The following is a 24,826-nucleotide window of genomic DNA, read 5'->3' as shown; positions in this document are numbered from 1 at the left end:
ACGACGATTGGGCAACCACAGCTGTTTTAGACGAGTACTTGTTTAAAAGGGTTCTCGGCGTATGAGACGAAGAAGGTCCCTGTCTTCGCGATGTGTCGTCACAGGAGGTCTTCCGGATCTGGGACGGTTCTGTACATCACCGGTCTGGGCATGTTTCTCGACTAAATGGCTTACGACAGTGTGATGATACCCCAAATTCCGACCAATGGCATGACAAGACATTCCTGCATGCCGATTATTTGCCATCTTGTTTGATAATCGCCTTCGTGCCATGGTCACACAATTTCATGGAATATCTGTTTAAAACCGAGCTAAAGAAAGCAATTTTAACGTTTGGATATACATGTACTGCTTTTAGAGATACTCGAGGGTAGCATGCTGCACGGGCACACCATGCATGGCACGTGAGCTTTCGACACGCATGACTCATTACATCATCTCGAGGAAACATAATTCTTCCCGTAATTATATCTTTCATGACTGTTACAAATATTGGGACCAAACAATAATGAAATATATTAGCGTGTGCTTAACTTTTTTCTTTCTGTATATTACAAAAATAAAGACCATGTTGCAAGCCAAAATACAAGATCTTTTTTACCACATTCAACAACAAATATACTTCAGTACTTAGTGACAACCATGAGTTGTTTGTAATACATGACACACATAATACATTTTGAAAATCTAAATGAAGGTCAACTTGACCTGAAATTTTCAAATCACCTGGTTTTGTAAAGGGTTTAGATTTCTGCACGGGTGCATTGCTTTGTTTGTGATATTGTTAATGAACCCCTTACAGCTATTGCATCAGGTGCACGCAGTCACATATCTATTTATACACATATAAGTCGCAGTTTTGACACGTCCACGCTATTCCAGCTACTAGGGTTCTTCGAAATTCAATTTAGCAAAGGGGTGGCCGAAAGGTTCTGAGCTTAGCTGTGCGGTGTTAATGGAGTTGTTTGCTTTGCAACATCCCACCCCCTCCCCGAGGTCCACATAATTCTGTCAATGAAGCAATTATTAGATTTCATAATTCAGTGATTAAACTATATACACAGAATCAAGATACTGCCCCCAGCCATTATCAGTGACACGACAAATAATACACAGTCAATAAAACGTTCCCAGTCACGGAATCCGCAAGGTTCAGATTTTGTGTCCGAGGATGTTGTGTTGGTCTGGGCCTCCTCTTTCTGGTGATGAACCACGAGCACAATGATAGAAGCAAAGATGGTGAGGAATCCTTGGATCTCGTTCATCAACAGGTACAGAGAGAGCCTGGATGTGCGGTCCGAAGTGGGCGGCATGTTGCCGTGGATCAGACTCAGGAACATTGTATGAGAAACAAACACAGCCATCAAGAAGCCAAGTTTCTCCCCAGACCGAGCTGGGATGAGGAACACGAATGGGTTAAGGATGGACATGAGGCCCATGGGGAAGAGAAAGTTAATGAAATAGTAAACATATTTCCTTTCCAATGTGAGCATGTATTCGGCAATTTCAAATGTTTGTATTGATGAGAGGTTCTGGGACACGCTAAGCATTTTCCATTCCCCATTTTCGTCCAGTTTATCTTTGCCTGGAACTTCTTCGTCATTAAAAATGATCTTGACATTGTATCCATACGAAGGAGCAAACACAATCTTACAGTGTTGAGTATCGAAAGGAAATCGTGACACGTTTATTTTACACACAGTTCGAAATACATCCAATACTTGCCAGATGATGTTCCCTTGGGGCATGACAACAACAGGTAGCTGAGTTTCCACTGGATTCATGTCTGATACACTGTTGCCAACAGAAATAGTGGGTGTCCATATGTCGCCACTTCTTACCTCCATCAATCGGACATCTGAATGATTGTGAACATTCCAAGTGAGTCTCGAGTCAAGCCAGCTTACCTTGAGATATCCAGTCACAGACAACATTTGGGTGACTGAGTTCAAGTCTAGGATCGTGACTGGGGTGAAGGACAGTGAAACGTCTACTGATTTCGAGTTTCCTTTGAACGGAGGAACAGCATTATCTTGTTGTGCAAGAAGATCCTTCCTCAAATGACTTATCACGTCCCTGGTTACCGTATCAGCTCTTACCAGTGATATGATTAAACCTATGGTGACCACTGATATTTTCACGTAGCATGCCATATCAAATTCTCACACTCTCACCACAATCAACACACGGATGGAGATCAGTTAATATTTTGTCCCACATGGCTAATAACGACAATCACGAAACGTATTTGATCATCGGTAACCATGACAAACTGGCTAAAAGCAATCACCTGCCGACTGGAATTATAATCGATCCATCACAAGAATAAAGGATCTGTCTGATCAATATCGACTTACAGGTCATTTGCTGTGGTGTATGTCAATGCAATTGGAAACACTTTATATATTACATGCTCTATTGATAACTAGTCGTAACGGCGTGTATTGAGTGTTGTGCAGACAGTGGATTAGTTTCAGCTGTTTAACTATACATAAGTTAGAGTGTGGTCTCCATGGTACCTAATGACATTTGTATCAGTAGGAAAACACGTCTATGTACATATCGTAGAAAAACGAAAGGCAATGTATGTCGCAATCTGCTCAGTAAATGTGGAATTAAAAAAACGTTAAATTAACATGTTAAAATAACACGTGAAATTAATCTATGAAATGAAGACGTGAAACAAACTCATAAATTAACACGTGAAATTAATATGTGAAATTTTAACGTGAAAGGAACATGTGAAATTAACATGTGAAATTAACACGTGAAATTAATATGTGAAATTTTAACGTGAAAGGAACATGTGAAATTAACATGTGAAATTAACACGTGAAATTAACACGTGAAATTAACGATCCGTATTACATTTAATGGTTACCCGATAAAAATGTGCGTGACGTTGATATCTCTGTCACTAAAACGCCGTGATAACTTTTCAGTTAAAGAAATTTCACTCACTCTCAAGCGCATTTTAAAACATACACGTGTACATACACTTCACGGCTAATCGTGAGTTAAAGATTAAGGTGTAATTGTAAGTTTCTTTTAACCAACCAACAATCTATCTAACGTCACTTTTTTACAGTATTAAAGAAGTTGTTATCCATAAACTTGTGTCTACCTTCAAAGTAATGCCTATCAAACAATTTATTGCCGAGGTTGGATTCCATTGAGTGAGGACTCGTGGTCGTTGTTTGCCGTGCAATAAAACATAGTTGAGAGAATGAACCACTCGAGGATGCGTCCCTCGTGGTTTATTCTCCCTGCAGTGTTTTATTGTACGATAAACAACTCCCACTCGTCGTTAATTTCTTAAATAGAGCTAAATATATAGAATATAACCCGACAGAATGTGCGGCGATCTCAAGACGCAAGGCCAGGAGGGTCTAGAAACGCTGTCAAAATTGATACATAATTACTAGTAAATTAATGAAACCTAACAAATCTAACACAACTAAATGACTACATGCATATGGCCAAGATAAATACCGAACGGCAGACATAAAGGACACAGAACAACTCCCTTGGGATACTTGACCATCCCCGTTTCCTGCTCACTGTACCGTCAAAATAACATGACTCAGATTTCATTACTTACTTACTATTGGAGATTAAACGTGCGCTTTCCGCATTATGCGTCCTCGCACACGGGTCCCTAGACTGTACTTACTTACTTACTTTGGAGATTTAACGTGCGCTTTCCGACTGATGCGTATTTCCCAGACTGTAAGCGCGGGTTAGTTTATATACCCGCTCACTAAAGGTCATTTCCCGCACAAAGGCCATTTCCCGACCTCTCCACAATGGCGGCGCCCAGTGTTTACCGAACTGATGGGACATCAGTAAACAGGTGATCTGACGACTGACTGTCAACTACTTCTGTCGCCTCTGACAGCGTAAAGGAGTGAGTGAGTGAGTTTGATTTTACGCCGCTTTTAGCAATATTCCAGCAATATCACGGCGGGGGACACCAGAGATGGGCTTCACACATTGTACCCATGTCGGGAATCGAAGCCGGGTCTTCGGCGTAACGAGCGAACGCTTTAACCACTAGGCTACCCGACCGCCCCCAGCGTAAAGGAAGACACCAAAGTGTGTTCCATAACATACACCATCGAAGGTATCAGTAGTAGTCCCCACGATGACCGAAAAAAATGAAAACGTTCACTCTCATTGTTATCCTATGGTAAAAGAAGATTTATTTTCTACGGCGGTTTCACCATGCAAGTGTTGCAACGGTAAGAGTACACACGAAATTGTAAAGCGTAGATAATATAAACAGCCTTGACCGTCTTGTGAATCGCTGTCACTCCGCGTAACTGTGAGTGGGCGTGTCCTGGTTGTTGACATACGTTATTCGGAAACTACTTACTGGCATGTTGCTCGAGCAGGATTGTATACGGGTAAGATGATGACCTACATAACGTAAGCTGCAACTGCCTGTGTACAAGTTGGGCCAGTACTTACTAGCAAGTGATTTGAGATAACATCTAACACGTCACACGTTCAGTAAGTAGTTCAGAGAGTTTCTTAAGATTTTATGAATGTGAAAATCCCTTGTGGAATGTGGAAATACCGACATTCCTTGCCTAAAGTAAAACGATGTATGTTGATAATTATTTGTATTGTAGCGAGTGTGTTAAATAACTTATGTAATCATCATAATTATCTTTGAGGTCAATTATTATAATTAGTGACATTAATTAGTTACATTTAACAAATTATATAACTAATATAAGATATGCGACGAACTCGGAAGTATTATTGAATTTAATTTAAAAAATGTAAAAAAGTCACTTTCTGTACTATACTTAAGGTACAAAGGTTTCAGTTCTTGAAGCTTATTCGGGCGTGATATATTCATTGTCAATGACATTATTCATGGTGGTTTTACAAAATATCAGCACAAACTAAAAAAAGACATGGCGGAGGACGGCCCCCCATCGTACACCGACACAATGGCCGCCATTGCTGAGGGGATGCGACAACAAGGGATACAGACGCGCTCCGGTCTCACCCCCGGGGATCTCACCGGTGACTCCGGGGATTTTATTGTCATATTTCCTCCCTCGACGACAGGTAATAGGTAAGCAGTGAACGTGAAGGTAATGGTGATCCTGACACAGTTAGCCAAGGGACGTAACTTCGTTAACCTGCACAGTGATGAATTGGTTTAATGGTAGGGTGCCCTGCAGCATGATACATTTTTATATTAATTTATATTCATGTACATGGTTCATACTCGGACCCAGAGGGTGGTCGTGTGGCAGGGTTCCGTATATTAGTCTTGTCAGTGTATGATACAAACATATTACTGAATGATGTGGTGAAATAATTAAAACAATTTTAACATTATTTGACTATTCTTTTTCTCAAAAACACTCTTTTTATAAAAATTTGTATCCACCCCGAAAAGCTTCATATATTTATAGATGGTCACTCACAAATTTATTTATTTATTTAATTTCGATTTCACACCTAAGATCCCTAGTATGGTAGGCTTTGGGGGCTGGTGACCTCGGTTTTTAATTTGTAATATCATGTCATACTCATATCTGTCTAATAACCTCATACTGGTTTTTATATTTTTTTAATATTTTTAATTTTTATTTCAATTCAGTAGACATATATCTGTATCATACATGTAGGTACATGAGGTATATACATATATTCGATTGACTGATAAATTATATGAAGTAGGCTGATATTTCTTTCCATTTTCTGTCGAATTTATTAATACCACTATTTTTTATTGCGATATTTCTTTCTATTTTACATACATCTTTCAATATTTTTATGAAGAAATGAAAGCATATGGAGTTATCTTAATGCTTAACTGGCGAATGTATTTTTTTTGCAGGAAGAATTGTATATGGTTGAAACGAGAGTTGTTTTTGTTGTAGCAAAATAATATATCTAGACTGGTAATATGAGTATCATATGTAAGTTTCGAGTTAAGGTATACTTCAATTTCTAACCAAAATTCCTTTACAAAAACACATTCTACATATACATTTTTTAAATATATGATTCATATTAACATATTTCAGTCACAAAATGGCTGAAATACTGCAAATGTAATTGCACATTTTAACTCACACATCCACTTAACTATCGACTTCTCTTTTAGCTTCAGAAGCGTCAGCAGTGGGTCGTCCTTTCAGTCTGTTGATGCCAGCCTCCCAGAAGGACCTCCGCCTGCCTACACAGACCGTCCATCTCCATCTTCCCACAGACGAACAACAGAACCTGGCGCTCACTGTGCAGAGTCCAGTGTCAGCCACAATGATGATCAGAGAACTTCATCACTTGACGCCGACCACAAGAGTGGTCCAAAGAGTGTATCTGATCCATCATCTCTAAAAGATGCCAAAAGGTCACACAGAACTTCCCCATTGCCACAGACCGGAGTCGCATCAGACCGGAACCATTTCCCCGGTCTTCCAAGTGCACCATTAGCCACTTCAAGCCTTCGTCACGACGCCATGTCAACAGATGGAGCATCTGAGAAGCCAGCGGAACATGACCCGTCGTTACCGGGAAGGATCCAAGTAGAACAGCAGGAATATGTCATCACCAGTTCCTCCCCTGCTACTGTGGAGATCAGATGGCGTGTTCCTGACAACGCGGATGACTTCACTGGTTTGATGTACGTGGTTGAGACACACTACGCATCCTCTCCATCACTTTCAATCACACCGATATCCAAACCGATCGATAGACATGACGATTACTGGGTAGAAATAATAGATACTGCCAAGCCTTATATTCGTTTGTTTCGAACTCAGTCGATGCTGGCGATTGGACATGCTAAATGGGCACTGAACCAATCACGTAGAACACACGGTCTGAAGGTGTGGCTCCGTGCACGGGCTGTTGATGGGTACAACAGACTGCCGTCTTGTAAGAAGGGGCCATGGAGTGAGGAGTTTAGAGTCCAGTTCATTGAAACGTAAGTTTATTTGTTTATTGGTTATTAGACTCAGCGATATTTCAGCTATGTGAAGCGGGCTGTAAATAATCGAACCTGGACTAGACAATCCAGTGATTGATATTATGAGCATCGAACCAACCACATCACCTGAGCACCCTATGCATGTAGTGTGTTAGGAACCGACCATTTGTCGAACTTAATTTATTTTTAAGAAAACAACCTTGTAACAATATAATTTTCGTGGCAGTCAATTTCTTCTTTTTCAAGATTCTTAAGCATAGTTATTTTTTCAAGAATTTGCTGGGTTTATTTTTGTTTTTGATAAAGTAGTGTACGTGATTGTAATAACGTTTACTTAGTATACTTGTTTGTAATCACTTTTATGAAGTGTGTATGTGACTCTCATAACGTTTACTTAGTGTTTTGTTTGTTTGTTTGTTGTTTAACGCCGCACTTAGAAATATTACAGCTATATTACGGCGGTCTGTAAAAATCGAGTACCACCAGACAATCCAGTGATTGACATCATGAGCATCGCTCCACGCAATTAAGATACGATGACATGCATCAACCAAGTCAGCGAGCCTGACCAGCCGATCCCGTTAGTCGCCTCATATAAGCATAGTCGCCTTTTACGGCAGACATGGGTTGCTGAAGACCTATTCTTAGTGTACATACGCGACTGTAAGAACTTATACTTCGTGTACGTGGCTGTAATAACTTTTCTTTAGCGTACGTGACTAATCAATTTTACATTGTGTACGTGACTTAATCAACTTAACGCAACAAATGTGACTATTATCAACGTTACGTTACAGAGGCAGCATCACGCAGTCACAACAAAACGCATGGACGAAATCCCAAGAAGCCTCGATGAGTACCAGCGATATGTCTATACAACACAAAGATGCCAAACCTTTGACATTCGAGTCATCCCCATCTTGCAGCTTGTCCACAGAAATGGTTAATATTCCAAAGTTGGAGTATTACATTCACTCCGATTCACCAACCGAGACGCAAATAAAATGGGAAAGGCCTTCAAATGTTGGGAAATTCAAACAAATGTTTTACGAAGTGCAATCAATGCAGGAACCGCTGCATGAGAAGGGATCGAACGCCAGTCGGTTTACAGAATGCGCCCGATCTGAATCCTGGAAGAGGATAGCTGACACGCAGTCGTCTCCCCTTAGACTGTACAAATTCCCGAAGCACATCTCCATCGGCCGAACAAGATGGAACCTTTCTCCCTGCATGGCACCGTTCACGCTGTTACTGAGGGTCAGGCTTGTAGGCATGAGGCAAGATTGCGATGGGGTGAGCGAGGGACCGTGGTCTGATACCGTACATATTCACGTTCAGGTGGAAAAGCCAAGCGTGACACAATGATGGGGCGTATTGTTGCAGAACGGACTCTTACTGTTTTCATTCATTTAAGATTTGTTATTCTCCTCTCGTGGGGAGTAGATATTTGTTTCATCTTGTGATTTTTATTTGGGATACCTTAGGATCCCAGTGAAAACTTACCGCATCTGGGCAATGATCTAGGGTATCATAGAGAGTCTAAGAAAAAGGGAGGTAGGTGGTCCTTTTCCCGGCCGCTTCATGCCAAAAAGGATCGTTAAAAAATGGTACTTGTCGTCATTAAAGGATACACGCACGTCGTCATGTAAGTGCAATAATGTCTGACGTTAAACACCCGTTCATCTCTGATAGCTGATAGACGTAAATGAAACACACGTAAAATATTCTAAAAAATGACGTTAGGAAAACATGATTCTTGATTGGACTTGAAATGAGAGTGGTGATATGACTGCCAGACAATCAGATGGAGTTCGAATCTCACGCGGAAATATTCAGACCTTTTCTTGCTTTTATATCTATGCACGTCGGGAGTTAGATGATAACAATTACGTTTGCTTTACGTAGCCCGAATGGGAATTCTTCCAGTACCAAATACCGTATACATTTTTGTGTGTTTTTTTGAGCTGCAGAAAGGCGTTTGTGTTGTTGTCCATTACCTCTTGATATAGCTGTTTCTTGTACATTTTAACTGAAACACTAAAGATATTTGATTGTAGTTACGTTTTCCTGTTTTGGTATGTAATTTGTTTTACTTGATCTTTCACTGAAGGGGGCACGGGGGGCCCAGTCGTCTGAGGCGCAGCGATTCGCTGTGCAGAGTTGCGTCCCTTGGGCACGCCAGAAACCTATGATTGTGGGCTCGAATCCCGGTTCGCGCCGATTATGTTTCTAGGTTTGTCAGCACCATACCCGTGCCCGTAGCTGGAATACTGTTAAAAGCGGCGTTTAACCCAACCCACTCACTCACTCTTTCACTGAACATATATGTACATATTTGATATCATTGTAATAAAGCCAAATATTTGTAACTTGATGTCAATGCCTTGATATTCTAATTGTAAATAAAGGCGACTATGCTTGTCGTATGAGGCGACTATCCTTGTCGCTGACTTGGTTGATGCATGTCGTCGTATCCCAATTGCGTGGATCGATGCTCATGATTGTCTGGTCCAGATTCCACTATTTACAGACGGCCGTCATATAGCTGGAATATTGCTGAGTGCGGCGTTAAACAACAAACAAACAAACGGAGGAGGTCACCGCAACACAAAATATGAAATGTCAAAACTCATGCGCCCATGAAAATGGAAAAGAGGAAAGTGTCGCGTCTATTTAAGGCCGTGTTACAGACCGCCGTCATATAGATGGAATATTTCTGAGCTCGGCGTTAAACAACAAACAAACAAATATTCTAATTAGGAGAGGATCTCGTAACTTGTGTTTTGTGAAAAAAATATGTGTTTAAGCTTACTTGATCTTATGAAATGTTTGATCTTGTCAAATTGATCGCCATTTGATCACGTGTACAATTATATCCCGACGTATGTACTGCAGACAATGCATCTGAAGGACCATGCACTGCACGTGCATTACATTGAAAACGTAACTTTTATCTAAGTACATATTGAGGCTCTTGTCCTATGAATGATCGCCAGTTGATCATGTTTGCACGTCTATTTCAATAAATGTACTCCAGATAATGAATTTAAAGGACTATATTCTGCACGTGCAGTACAACAACACGTGGTATTTATCAAAGTACAACTGGAAGCACTTGCCAAATGAATGATCGCGAGTTGATCACGTGCGTATTTAAATCTCGATAAAAATACTTCATTTGAAGGACTTTGTGCTGCACGTGCAATCCATGCAAAAACGTGCTTTTTCAATGCTTTGATTAAAATAGACCGTACATTAGTCGGATATACAAAAAATGCTGTCGAAAAAAATCCGGCTTCTGTTTTCTTCTGTCTATAATAATTCAGGGGCAGGGGTGACCAAGTCATCTAAGGCGCCGCATTTCACTGTGCAGAGTTGCGTCCCTTGGATACACCAGAAATCCACGAGTGTTGGTTCGAATTCCGGTTCGCCCCGGTTATGTTGCTCTGCTTGTCGGCACCATACCCGTGCTCGTGGGTTTCACCAAAGTGCTAAACGTCTGAGACCTGCATCAGTTCGTGCTTTCCTTCTTCATGAAGCTGACACGCCGTGATATAACTGGAATACTGTTCAAAGCGGCGTTAAACCCAACTCACTCACTCTCTATCAGATTCAAAGTCATGGTCAGTTAAGATACACATAAAATATGTTGTCAAATGAGATATTGTCATTTGATCACGTGTACTAATATCCCTGAATAGTGCTGTTCGAGTGCGCACTTCCGAGAAACAAATATTCCAATATTGTCACGAACTCTCAATGTATTTTCTCAACGATATAATTTTAACGGCATTTAAAGATTAGAAAGGGAGAATATATACAATAGACTTTAGACAACCCTGGCTTCTAATTTACATATATATCGCGGTGTCATGGTAAATACGCGGAGAAATGATGTTCCAGCAGTCAGACCTCGTGCTGGCTTAAAAAGGCAAAACTGACCTGTATACCAGGGGAGATAACTCCTTCATCACTAAATGATTTCCCACATGGACACCCCTCAGTGAGCGAATGTTGTTACACCCCACCGTCAGCTACTACTACTACTACTACTACTACTACTACTACTACTACTACTGTTACCCCTATTACTACTACTACTATTTCTACTACTACTACTACTACTACTACTACTACAACTACTACTACTACTACTACTACTACTACTACTACTGCTACTGTTGCCCCTATTATAGACTAACATTTAGTCTCTGAAATCTTATATTACACAATATCCTTCTTGACTCTAAAAATAAAAATAAAATTCCCTATGCTGATATGCTGTGGAATAGAGCTAGCTTGAGCTGGCTAGACTTGCTTTTGTATGCATTTCTAGATTATGTTTTTTTCATAAAATAAATATATTCCACGGTCATGGTGCAGGACTACCCCTATTACTACTAAAACTACTACTTCTACTGCTACTACTACTTCTACTACTACTACTTCTACTACTACTACTACTACTACTACTACTACTACTGCTGCTATTACTACTACTGCTACTACTACTACTGCTGCTACTGCTGCCACTACTACTACTACTTCAACTACTATTATTACTTCTACTACTACTACTACTACAACTACAACTACTACTTCTACTTCTACTACTCCTACTACTACTACTTCTACTACTCCTACTACTACTACTACTTTAACTACTACTACCATTACTACTACTACGACTTCTACGACTATTTCTACTACTACTACTACTACTACTTCTTCTACCACTATAACTGCTACTACTACTACGACTAATACTACTTCTACTACTATTACTAATCCTACTACTTCTACTACTACTACTTCTACTAATATTACTACTACTGCTACTACTACTTCTACTACTACTTCTACTACTATTACTACTATTACCATTACTACTACCATTACTACTACTACTACTACGACTATTTCTACTACTACTTCTTTTACCACTATTACTGTTACTACGACTACTACTACTACTACTATTACTACTACTACTACTACTTTTACTACTTCTACTACTACTACTACTACTTCCACTACTATTACTGCTACTACTACTGCTACTACTACTACTACTACTTCTACTACTATTATTACTACTACTACTACTATTACTGCTACCACCACGTCTACTACTATTACTGCTACCACTGCTGCTGCTGCTACTACTCCTACTACTACCGATACTACTACTACTACTACTACTACTACTACTACTACCACTACTACCACCAGCATCACCACCACCACTAGTACTACTACTTCCACCAGCATCACCACCATCACAACTACAACTGCTACCACCACCATCACCACAACCACCACCACTACTACTACCACCACCACCACCACCACTACTACTACTACCACCACCACTACCACCACTACTACTTCCTCCAACACTATCACCGCCACCGCAACCACCACCACCACCACCACCACCACCACCACTACTACTACTACTCCCATCACCACAGTACATGTATAGAGTTAAGACCCTTCGGAAAACAAGTATCTTCAAATCAGTCAAATATGGTATGATTATCTTTGATGTACATTTTGTTTGAATGTTGTTTGTTTGTTTGTTTGTTGTTTAACGCCGCACTCAGCAATATTCCAGCTATATGACGTTGGTCTGTACATAATCGAGTCTGGACCAGACAATCCAGTGATTGATATCACTGAACATCGATCTAGGCAATTGGGATACGATGACATGCATCAACCAAGTCAGCGAGTCTGACCACCCGATCCCGTTAGTCGCCCCTTACGACAAGCATAGTCGCTCTTTACGGCAAGCATGGGTTGCTGAAGACCTATTCTACCCCGGACCTTCATGGGTCTTGTTTGAATGTATTTTTCTTACTCATTCATATCGATTTTTCCATGTGAATGCAACATTAACATCTATCATATCTGCCGTGTTCTCTTGTTATGTAGTATGTAAAAGGTAGGGGTTATGCATCATATCTGCCGTGTTCTCTTGTTGTGTAGTATGCAAAAGGTAGAGGGTTATGCATTTCAGAAAGTTGTGAGGTTAAACTGAAACACAACATAAGGATTCGATTCATTTACACGTGTTTAGCTCTTAAACACCTCAACATCCATAATTAACGAAACTCCAAACCAACTTCCTTAAACCCAAAACTGCAACGTTCCTGTACACTTCAATACCGACCTCTGTTGATAATCTGAATAAACTTCCACGAGATGTACATATGTTGGAGACACGTCAAGATTTAGAAGAGTCAGCCTGTTATTACTGCTGATATACAGGCCATCTTCAGTTTAGCCACAATGAATTGCCAGGAATGCAACGCCGCTCACAATAGTGACTAACACGCACGGCGTCAAGAATCTATTCCGTCAACAAAACTCGATACTTTTACTGCGCCAATTGCTTTACAAGGGACCATAAATTGGTGAAAAGGTCTTAAGGGTTGATAAGGGTTTCGTAATTTATAGCTCCGTAGTTCATATCGATAAAGAGCCATTCACAAGACCACGCCCATACAGCATAAACACAGATCCACTAATGTGTCCGTGCAATGAGCAGATTGTTACTGGATCTATAAGGGTGTTTATACACAAGATAAATACACAGAGCTGTGTGATTGGCTGGAATGGACATGAATTACTTACAAGGATGCGTATGTATATACAAGGGGAATTAATGGATAAGGTGGATAGCGAATTATCATACCTCAGTCAAGTGGTGTTTTTTATTTGCAAGATAGTGTTGCCGGTTACTGCTCCGTTCGAACCACCGAGAGTCATATGTCTGGCTTTGCACTGATTTATTACGTTCCTGTACTCAATACGCAATATCTGTATGGAATCATGCCTTTACAATTGAATGAATTCACACGGCTGTGAATGGGTACCCGGAAGAATGAGATAGTAATGTGAATGTTAACCTTCAGGCACTTCACAGACAGCTTGGGTTGTATACTCCTCAGGAAGATGAGAATGAAAATCGAGTGCACACTGTTGATAATAATGTAGCGCTTTGAGCATGCTTTAGGATGTGGATTTGGCGCCTCATAAAAATATACCACCACCACCATCATCATCATCATCATCATCATCATCATCATCATCATTGAAGTATCATCATTATGTTCAGATTAAAATCAAAAGTGCAGCAAAGAGGGTTTGGGTGATCCTGGCACAGTCAGGATGGTTAGGCTCTTCATCAGCTCAGGGCCCTTGACCCCTCTACACGCAGCCCAGACAGCGAATGGGACTTCTCCCAGGAAGCGCTGCCTAGTGGAACCCTCACTGCAGCCTTCTGCATTACCAAGATTGTCAGAAGAGTTGTGTTCCCGGTATATATATATATACTATGTTTAAAGTTCAAAGCCATTAAACATACATTATTAATGCAATATGCGTGTATCGGTATACCTTTAAACAATAATGTTGACATTTCATCTGCGTGGGCGAAGGAATTACATTACGAAAATATGGAAAGGCGAACTCGGGTCTTCGACTCCCCCTTTGGCGACCCCACAGTCATAATGGAAAAATAGTGAGGCTGCCAACACCCTTTTGGGGATTTAGGGTCTATTTAGGGGATATTCGGAACTCGGCAGTGTGTCGGGAGACGTAAATCGTACTTGAAAGAAATACAAATAAAAAAACTGTTTACGTAAACAAATCCTTTATATATTTTATTTTTTCGATATCAATTTTGGTTTTACTAAATTAACTTCAAATCGCACCTCTTTTCCAATGCTTTGGAGATTTGCGTGAAGTCGTACTCGTGATTCAGGGGATGGGGATTTGCACTTTCGTAATCCAGGAATTGATTTTTAGAACTGTGATTGCAAAGAAATTGAATATGACCATGAAGCTCTTAGGTGAAAAAGATGCGAGTTTTTTGCACGGATGCAATTACACTCCAACAAATGAACATGACGTTAACAAACGCTGAATCGGCCAATGTCAAGAGAGGTGTTCCCTTGATAACGGTGCAGCACACCTGTCGCCACACAGGGATCCAGCACCCACTGTCAGAACATGTTTAATCTGAAGTAAGAAGTAGCTCATTGTCAAGTCCTTGTGGTCATTTAAAGTTCATCAAGTGCATCTCGACAGACTGGCGTTCCGACTATTTAACAAGTTAACGAAGCAAATGCCTCGTTGTGTATATGAACCACGCTCTGTGTTGTCTTGCTGTCCCAGAAACCAAACTATTGACTCCTATAAGCCTTTTCTAAATATGCAGGAGGTGACCCCATGGTCACGTCCAGATGCAGTTGGTACGTACCTACTGTGGAACTAATGATATGGTCTGGAATCAAAGGGGGGTATTTGAAGTTTGAAGTATATGTCAAACGCACATACAGAGTAGTTTAGTTCTCAGTTACTGTAAAACATGTGGAATGTCCCCAAAGAGAATCTTGCCAGACCACGGATTCCGGATTAGAACAGGTGTCCATTAACCTATGCGTGTCGTAAAGTCAACGTATCACCTAGATACAGTGACGACATAATCTTCCGTGGGGATTCAAGGTAACAATAGGTGGCCTTTAAACTTTGCTTGCCGTTAAAGTCAACGTCACATAACGTCACCTAGATACCACGACACCCGTGAAGATCCGGGGTAGAATAGGTCTTCAGCAAACAATGCTTGCCGTAAAAGGTGACTATGCTTGTCGTATGAGGCGACTAACGGGATCGGGTGGTCAGGCCCGCTGACTTGGTTGATGCATGTCATACATAGGTGGCCTATAACTTATGCTTGACGTTAAAGTCAACGTCATATAACGTCAACTATATACAATGACGACATAATCTTCCGTGAGGATTCCAGGTTACTATAGGCGGCCTATTACCTTTGCTTTTTTTCATGGTTACAACGACACATTTAGAGTAACGTCTTGTCTTTTTTTTTACGAAGCCTGAGATTATTCTTTGTCTCGCAGTGTATGTAATAGTCTCAGCAAAATATTCTTCTTGTAGTAGTGTAATGGATTTAGCCTTCTCTGATTATGTATTTTGGAGTCCACTACACGCACAAAGACCATTTAGTGGGCCTCAATCCCGACGTCTATTGGGCGCCTGGTCACCATTACAGCTGCTGCGCATCGGCGGCATAGTCGTCTGTGTAAGTCACTGTGCAGAGTTGCGCCCCTTAGCCGGGCCAGTAACCTGTGATCGTGGGTTCCAGAGTCGCCTGATTATGTTTCTAGGGCTGTCAGCACCATACCCGTGCTCGTGGGTTTCACCGAAGTGGTAAACTTCTAAGACCTGCATCAATTCAGGCTTTACTCCCACATTAAGCTGACACATCGTGATATAACTGGAGTACCTTTCAAAGCGGCTTTACACGCAACTCGCTCATTGTAGCTGCGTTTGCTAACCGCGGTGTAACCTCCGCAAATAAAACCGACAATACCCTTTACGTAATCATAAAAAAATATATGCTAAAATTATGATGTACGATTCCGACTACATCATAATTATGTGTTTATGAATCACTCTCCGAAAAATGATGAAACAAGGTATTTGCGAAAATTTCAGCGTACCCTGCCCAGCCAGTGGCACCTAGCACAAAAACATGTAATGGCAAGCATTTCTTCACCTTAAAACATATGGTACAAGTCAAACTAGCGAATTGCATCCGACATCAGTTTTGTCAATGATGTGTCAACTTGGGAAAGTCTATCATAAAAACATTTTGAAAGATTTACTAAGGCCTTGAATGCTGTAACCAAGTTCAAACAACTTTTGAGCAAGAGTCGTATTCTTCGTAAGAACGTGCATGGTCGAGTGAACCGCAAATGTTGTACCGCATTTGTTTAGTTTAGGACCAGTGAAGATCAGGATGGAGAATAGATGGTAGGTCGCAAAAGGCGACTAAAGGGATGGTGTGGTCAGGCTGGCTGACTTGTTTGATGCATTTCATCGATCCCAATTGCGTAGATCGATGCTCATGACGTCAATCACTGAATTGTCAATCACCAGACTCGATTATTTACAGACCGCCGCCATATAACTGGAATATTGTTGAGTGCGGCGTTAAACAAACAAACAAACAAACAAACAAACAAACAAACAAGAAATGTTAAATTATGGGTCTACGGATCCGTAGACAAAGCAATAAAAAACAAACGTCTTCACGGCTATTTACGGAATGTCCGACGGCGATGCATAAGGGCAACTGTGAATATATGACAATCTCTTGAACCAGGATGAATTAATTCCCAACAAATATTTGTTCATTTGTCAATGATCCTCAAAGTCAATACGTCTAGAATCACACCTTTTCCGTACTAGGCCAATCCTCATAACTCACACATTGGGGTCTTCCCAAACCCTCAGATCTTTAGAAATAGGTGCGTAACCGCAATCATCCTTCCAGATTAAAGATAAAAGAGATGACGAATTCACGATGAAGATGCTGACACTGGTTATATCAGCTGTGTCCCTATTGGCCCATTATAAACTGCGATGTATGCTTAACAGAACAGGTTCACCATAGCTTACTGTACGTTAAATATACAGATATGTACTCCATAACATATTGGACGGCGAAGGTGGCATAAGGGCTGTGGGATGCTTCAATGGTTGACAACCATCCCCTTGGCATGATCAAACACTTAATGTACATATAAGTATGGCCAACAATATGTTTCATTTCAAGAAGATCTCCATATGAGCATTGATCCAAGTGAAGTTTTAACCATATAAATACACTTTTATCAAATAAAGCCATAAAGCCCTTTCCCTAACTATAAGAAATCTCTGCTTAAAGAGTCCATCGCAAGCACGTGTTTATAAATCACTTTCGAATAGAAATGATACCAGTCTTACCTATGCATTTAGTTTTATACAAAAAATCATGACAGTGCTGAAGAGAACGAGGTTTTATGACAGGACCTTATTTGAACACAGGGGCGGTCGGGTAGCCTAGTGGTTAAAGCGTTCGCTCGTCACGCCAAAGACCCGGGTTCGATTCCCGACATGGGTACAATGTTTGAAGCCCATTTCTGGTATCCCCCGCCGTGATATTGCTGGAATATTGCTAAAAGCGGCGTAAAACCATACTCACTCACTATTTGAACACATCTGACAAATTCTGAAACGTGTTCTCATTTATGTGATTATACCAGATGCTGTGAACCAAAAAGGGTCCTAATCATTGCTTGTCCTGTATTTTTTATTTAATTTCAAAATCTGTAAATATCGATGAGCAAAGGCATGGTGAGAATACACTTTCGCTGCCGCGCCTAAGGCATGGCAGTGCGTACAACCTTAACGCCAGAAAAACAGTTTGACAGTGAATGTGAATTCTTATTTTTTCGCTAAGATAAGTGGGTTAACCCTGTGGTGAAAACGTTGACTGGCCACGCCGAAGACCAGAGTTCGATTCATTGTCGGGTACAAAGTTTGACGCTGAAAACGCTGTAGACTAGAGTTCGATTCCCTATTGGTTAAAATGTTTGACGGAGGCCACGCCGAAGACCCGGGTTCTATTCCATATCGGAAAACAAAGTTTGACGGAAGCCACGCCGAAGACCCTGGTTATATTACATATCGGAGTGCAATGTATGACGGAGGCCACGCCAAAGACCAGGGTTCTATTCCACAATAGGAGTACAATGTTTGACGCTGACCACGCCGAAGACCAGAGTTCGAGTCATTGTCGGGTACAAAGTTTGACGCTGAAAACGCTGTAGACTAGAGTTCGATTTCCTATTGATTAACATGTTTGACGGAGGCCACGCCGAAGACCCGGGTTCTATTCCATATCGGAGTACAATGTTTGACGCAGGCGACGCCGAAGTCCAGGGTCCAATTCCATATCGGGTACAATACCTGACGCTGACCACGCAGAAGACAGGAGTTTAATTCCCTTTTGGGTTCAATGTTTGACGCTGACCACGCCGAAGACAGGAGTTTAATTCCCTTTTGGGTCCAATGTTTGACGCTGACAACGCCGAAGACAGGAGTTTAATTCCCTTTTGGATTCAATATTTGACGCTGACCACGCTGAAGACAGGAGTTTAATTCCCTTTTGGGTTCAATGTTTCATGCTGGTCACACCGAAGTCCAGATGTCGATTGCCTATTGGCTACCCAGACGCCGTTTCTAATTTACTCCGTATTTTGCTGGACTATTGCTTAAAGCGGCGTAAAAAAAACACTCACTCACTCACCTTGTATTACTTGTGAAGGACAAACATATTCTAAATTACACAAAAACTGGTAACTCAGTCAAACAGAACACCATCGATACAAGCGAAATAACCGCTAATACAGAAATGGTTAAACACCACATTTTGCGTGCTATTTAAAACTGACCGGGAGGTTTATAAACTGGTTCCTAGAAATCCGTGTTCTAAAAATGGCAACATAATATTTTTTACGTCAACTTTTGCCTGTTTAACAACAAGAAATCCAGGCATTGACTTCACATCTGAGTCAATAAAGACCGGTCTCGTTGATCCCAACAAATACGATCAAATCTCTCGTAGGCAGTCACCATCATCCCAAATATTGACTGTGGATTGTGACTTGGGTTTATAACGTGATTGGGACGGGACTCACGCTTCTGGCTTGTTTCCGCATACACTACAGGGATTAGTGTATTGTATTTTGTGGCGGGCAAATAGACAGGACGGGATTTAGACGAAGCGGGAAATGAGACAAGTGACGGAGAGATTATACGTTAATTAATCAGTCTTACTTTTAATTGTTTCCATTTGTAGCGGAGGATTGTAAAATGAAGGTTTTTTTTAAGGAATCTTTGGCGTTTTCTATCAGAATTATTTTACGAGTTAGATTATTGTTTTCTTCTAAATTAATAATAATTAATGGAATAATATTTTACCAGGTATGATGGGCACATATATCTCCATGTCACGTGGTCAGATCATATTAAAGGACTGGCCACACAATATAACGTGATGAGAAGATATTAACTGACCGACGATATATGTCCACATGGGCAGGTCCCACTATGACAATATCTACACACACACACACATAAGAAAAACCCTTGAAATGAAAAAGAAAAATTTCTTCTCGATTATCTAGTTGTTATATGTTCACATACCTCCACAGGGTTAGGACATGCTAAGACACACGCCACACAATGCCATTAGGACCCGACATGCTAAGACACACGCCACACAATGCCATTAGAACCCGACATGCTAAGACACATGCCACACAATGCCATTAGGACCCGACAGGCTAAGACACACACCACACAATGCCATTAGGACCCGACATGCTAAGACACACGCCACACAATGCCATTAGGACCCGACAAGCTAAGACACACGCCACACAATGCCATTAGGACCGGACATGCTAAGACACACACCACACAATGTCATTAGGACCCGACATGCTAAGACACACGCCACACAATGCCATTAGGACCCGACAAGCTAAGACACACGCCACACAATGCCATTAGGACCGGACATGCTAAGACACACACCACACAATGCCATTAGGACCCGACATGCTAAGACACACACCACACAATGCCATTAGGACCGGACATGCTAAGACACACACCACACAATGCCATTAGGACCCGACAGGCTAAGACACACACCACACAATGCCATTAGGACCCGACATGCTAAGACACACGCCACACAATGCCATTAGGACCCGACATGCTAAGACACACGCCACACAATGCTATTAGGACCGGACATGCTAAGACACACACCACACAATGCCATTAGGACCCGACATGCTAAGACACACACCACACAATGCCATTAGGACCGGGCATGCTAAGACACACACCACACAATGCCATTAGGACCCGACATGCTAAGACACACGCCACACAATGCCATTAGGACCCGACATGCTAAGACATACGCCACACAATGCCATTAGGACCGGACAAGCTAAGACACACACCACACAATGCCATTAGGACCCGACATGCTAAGACACACGCCACACAATGCCATTAGGACCGGATGTGCTAAGACACACGCCACACAATGCCATTAGGACCGGACGTGCTAAGACACACGCCACACAATGCCATTAGGACCCGACATGCTAAGACACACACCACACAATGCCATTAGGACCCGACATGCTAAGACACACGCCACACAATGCCATTAGGACCCGACAAGGTAAGACACACGCCACACAATGCCATTAGGACCCGACATGCTAAGGCACACACCACACAATGCCATTAGGACCCGACGTTCTAAGACACACACCACACAATGCCATTAGGACCCGACATGCTAAGACACACACCACACAATGCCATTAGGACCCGACATGCTAAGACACACACCACACAATGCCATTAGGACCCGACATGCTAAGACACACACCACACAATGCCATTAGGACCGGGCATGCTAAGACACACACCACACAATGCCATTAGGACCCGACATGCTAAGACACACGCCACACAATGCCATTAGGACCCGACATGCTAAGACATACGCCACACAATGCCATTAGGACCGGACAAGCTAAGACACACACCACACAATGCCATTAGGACCCGACATGCTAAGACACACGCCACACAATGCCATTAGGACCGGATGTGCTAAGACACACGCCACACAATGCCATTAGGACCGGACGTGCTAAGACACACGCCACACAATGCCATTAGGACCCGACATGCTAAGACACACACCACACAATGCCATTAGGACCCGACATGCTAAGACACACGCCACACAATGCCATTAGGACCCGACAAGGTAAGACACACGCCACACAATGCCATTAGGACCCGACATGCTAAGGCACACACCACACAATGCCATTAGGACCCGACGTGCTAAGACACACACCACACAATGCCATTAGGACCCGACATGCTAAGACACACACCACACAATGCCATTAGGACCCGACATGCTAAGACACACACCACACAATGCCATTAGGACCCGACATGCTAAGACACACACCACACAATGCCATTAGGACCGGACGTGCTAAGACACACACCACACAATGCCATTAGGACCGGACATGCTAAGACACACGCCACACAATGCCATTAGGACCCGACATGCTAAGACACACGCCACACATTGCCATTAGGACCGGACATGCTAAGACACATACCACACAATGCCATTAGGACCGGGCATGCTAAGACACACGGCACACAATGCCATTAGGACCCGACATGCTAAGACACACACCACACAATGCCATTAGGACCCGACATGCTAAGACACACGGCACACAATGCCATTAGGACCCGACGTGCTAAGACACACACCACACAATGCCATTAGGACCCGACATGCTAAGACACACACCACACAATGCCATTAGGACCGGACATGCTAAGACACACACCACACAATGGCATTAGGACCCGACATGCTAAGACACACACCACACAATGCAATTAGGACCCGACATGCTAAGACACACACCACACAATGCCATTAGGACCGGACATGCTAAAACACACACCCCACATGCCATTAGGACCCGACATGCTAAGACACACACCACACAATGCCATTAGGACAGGGCATGCTAAGACACACACCACACAATGCCATTAGGACCGGACATGCTAAGACACACACCACACAATGCCATTAGGACCCGACATGCTAAGACACACGCCACACAATGCCATTAGGACCCGACAAGCTAAGACACACGCCACACAATGCCATTAGGACCCGACATGCTAAGACACACACCACACAATGCCATTAGGACCCGACATGCTAAGACACACGCCACACAATGCCATTAGGACCCGACATGCTAAGACACACACCACACAATGCCATTAGGACCCGACAGGCTAAGACACACGCCACACAATGCCATTAGGACCCGACATGCTAAGACATACGCCACACAATGCCATTAGGACCGGACAAGCTAAGACACACACCACACAATGCCATTAGGACCCGACATGCTAAGACACACGCCACACAATGCCATTAGGACCGGATGTGCTAAGACATACGCCACACAATGCCATTAGAACCGGACGTGCTAAGACACACGCCACACAATGCCATTAGGACCCGACATGCTAAGACACACACCACACAATGCCATTAGGACCCGACAAGGTAAGACACACGCCACACAATGCCATTAGGACCCGACAAGCTAAGGCACACACCACACAATGCCATTAGGACCCGACATGCTAAGGCACACACCACACAATGCCATTAGGACCCGACTTGCTAAGACACACACCACACAATGCCATTAGGACCCGACATGCTAAGACACACACCACACAATGCCATTAGGACCCGACATGCTAAGACACACGCCACACAACGCCATTAGGACCTGACATGCTAAGACACACGCCACACATTGCCATTAGGACCGGACATGCTAAGACACATACCACACAATGCCATTAGGACCGGACATGCTAAGACACACGGCACACAATGCCATTAGGACCCGACATGCTAAGACACACACCACACAATGCCATTAGGACCCGACATGCTAAGACACACGCCACACAATGCCATTAGGACCCGACATGCTAAGACACACACCACACAATGCCATTAGGACCCGACATGCTAAGACACACGCCACACAATGCCATTAGGACCCGACATGCTAAGACACACACCACACAATGCCATTAGGACCGGACATGCTAAGACACACACCACACAATGCCATTAGGACCCGACATGCTAAGACACACACCACACAATGCCATTAGGACCCGACATGCTAAGACACACGCCACACATTGCCATTAGGACCGGACATGCTAAGGCACACACCACACAATGCCATTAGGACCCGACATGCTAAGACACACGCCACACAATGCCATTAGGACCGGACATGCTAAGACACACACCCCACATGCCATTAGGACCCGACATGCTAAGACACACGCCTCACAATGCCATTAGGACCGGGCATGCTAAGACACACACCACACAATGCCATTAGGACCGGACATGCTAAGACACATACCACACAATGCCATTAGGACCGGACATGCTAAGACACACGGCACACAATGCCATTAGGACCCGACATGCTAAGACACACACCACACAATGCCATTAGGACCCGACATGCTAAGACACACACCACACAATGCCATTAGGACCCGACATGCTAAGACACACGCCACACAATGCCATTAGGACCCGACATGCTAAGACACACACCACACAATGCCATTAGGACCCGACATGCTAAGACACACGCCACACAATGCCATTAGGACCCGACATGCTAAGACACACACCACACAATGCCATTAGGACCGGACATGCTAAGACACACACCACACAATGCCATTAGGACCCGACATGCTAAGACACACACCACACAATGCCATTAGGACCCGACATGCTAAGACACACGCCACACATTGCCATTAGGACCGGACATGCTAAGGCACACACCACACAATGCCATTAGGACCCGACATGCTAAGACACACGCCACACAATGCCATTAGGACCGGACATGCTAAGACACACACCCCACATGCCATTAGGACCCGACATGCTAAGACACACGCCTCACAATGCCATTAGGACCGGGCATGCTAAGACACACACCACACAATGCCATTAGGACCCGACATGCTAAGACACACACCACACAATGCCATTAGGACCGGACATGCTAAGACACACCACACAATGCCATAAGGACCGGACGTGCTAAGACACAGACCACGCAATGCCATTAGGACCGGACGTGCTAAGGCACACACAACACAATGTCATTAGGACCCGACATGCTAAGGCACAAACCACACATTGCCATTAGGACCGGACATGCTGAGGCACACACCACACAATGCCATTAGGACCCGACATGCTAAGACACACGCCACACAATGCCATTAGGA

At 42.8% G+C, this 24,826-nt stretch overlaps 2 protein-coding genes across 5 annotated transcripts; one reads left to right on the top strand and one right to left on the bottom strand.

Moving 5' to 3' along the window:
• Positions 1-371: 371 nt before the first annotated feature.
• On the bottom strand, positions 372-2,352 carry LOC124119665 (neuronal acetylcholine receptor subunit alpha-7-like). Its single transcript, XM_046482257.2, has one exon. The coding sequence runs from the start codon at positions 2,151-2,153 to the stop codon at positions 1,053-1,055; it is 1,101 nt and encodes a 366-aa protein (XP_046338213.2). The 5' UTR covers positions 2,154-2,352; the 3' UTR covers positions 372-1,052.
• A 1,426-nt stretch (positions 2,353-3,778) lies between these two features.
• LOC124119647 lies at positions 3,779-9,332 on the top strand. Of its 4 annotated transcripts, none has more exons than XM_046482242.2 (4): positions 3,779-3,853; positions 4,908-5,089; positions 6,134-6,955; positions 7,756-9,332. In XM_046482242.2, exons 2-4 carry the CDS (start codon positions 4,926-4,928, stop codon positions 8,321-8,323), a joined length of 1,554 nt encoding a protein of 517 aa, XP_046338198.2. In that variant the 5' UTR covers positions 3,779-3,853; positions 4,908-4,925; the 3' UTR covers positions 8,324-9,332. The 4 variants fall into 4 exon arrangements, with proteins under 4 accessions (XP_046338198.2, XP_046338197.2, XP_046338195.2 ...); XM_046482241.2 differs by lacking the exon at positions 3,779-3,853 and adding an exon at positions 3,860-4,241; XM_046482239.2 differs by lacking the exon at positions 3,779-3,853 and adding an exon at positions 4,259-4,406.
• Positions 9,333-24,826: the final 15,494 nt, after the last annotated feature.

This window comes from Haliotis rufescens, unplaced genomic scaffold (assembly GCF_023055435.1).
Source record: "Haliotis rufescens isolate VD_foot unplaced genomic scaffold, xgHalRufe1.0.p SCAF_17, whole genome shotgun sequence".
NCBI classification, from domain to species: domain Eukaryota; kingdom Metazoa; phylum Mollusca; class Gastropoda; order Lepetellida; family Haliotidae; genus Haliotis; species Haliotis rufescens.
The sequence above is the reverse complement of the archived record's forward strand: the minus strand, read 5'-3'. Positions and strand labels throughout refer to the sequence as shown.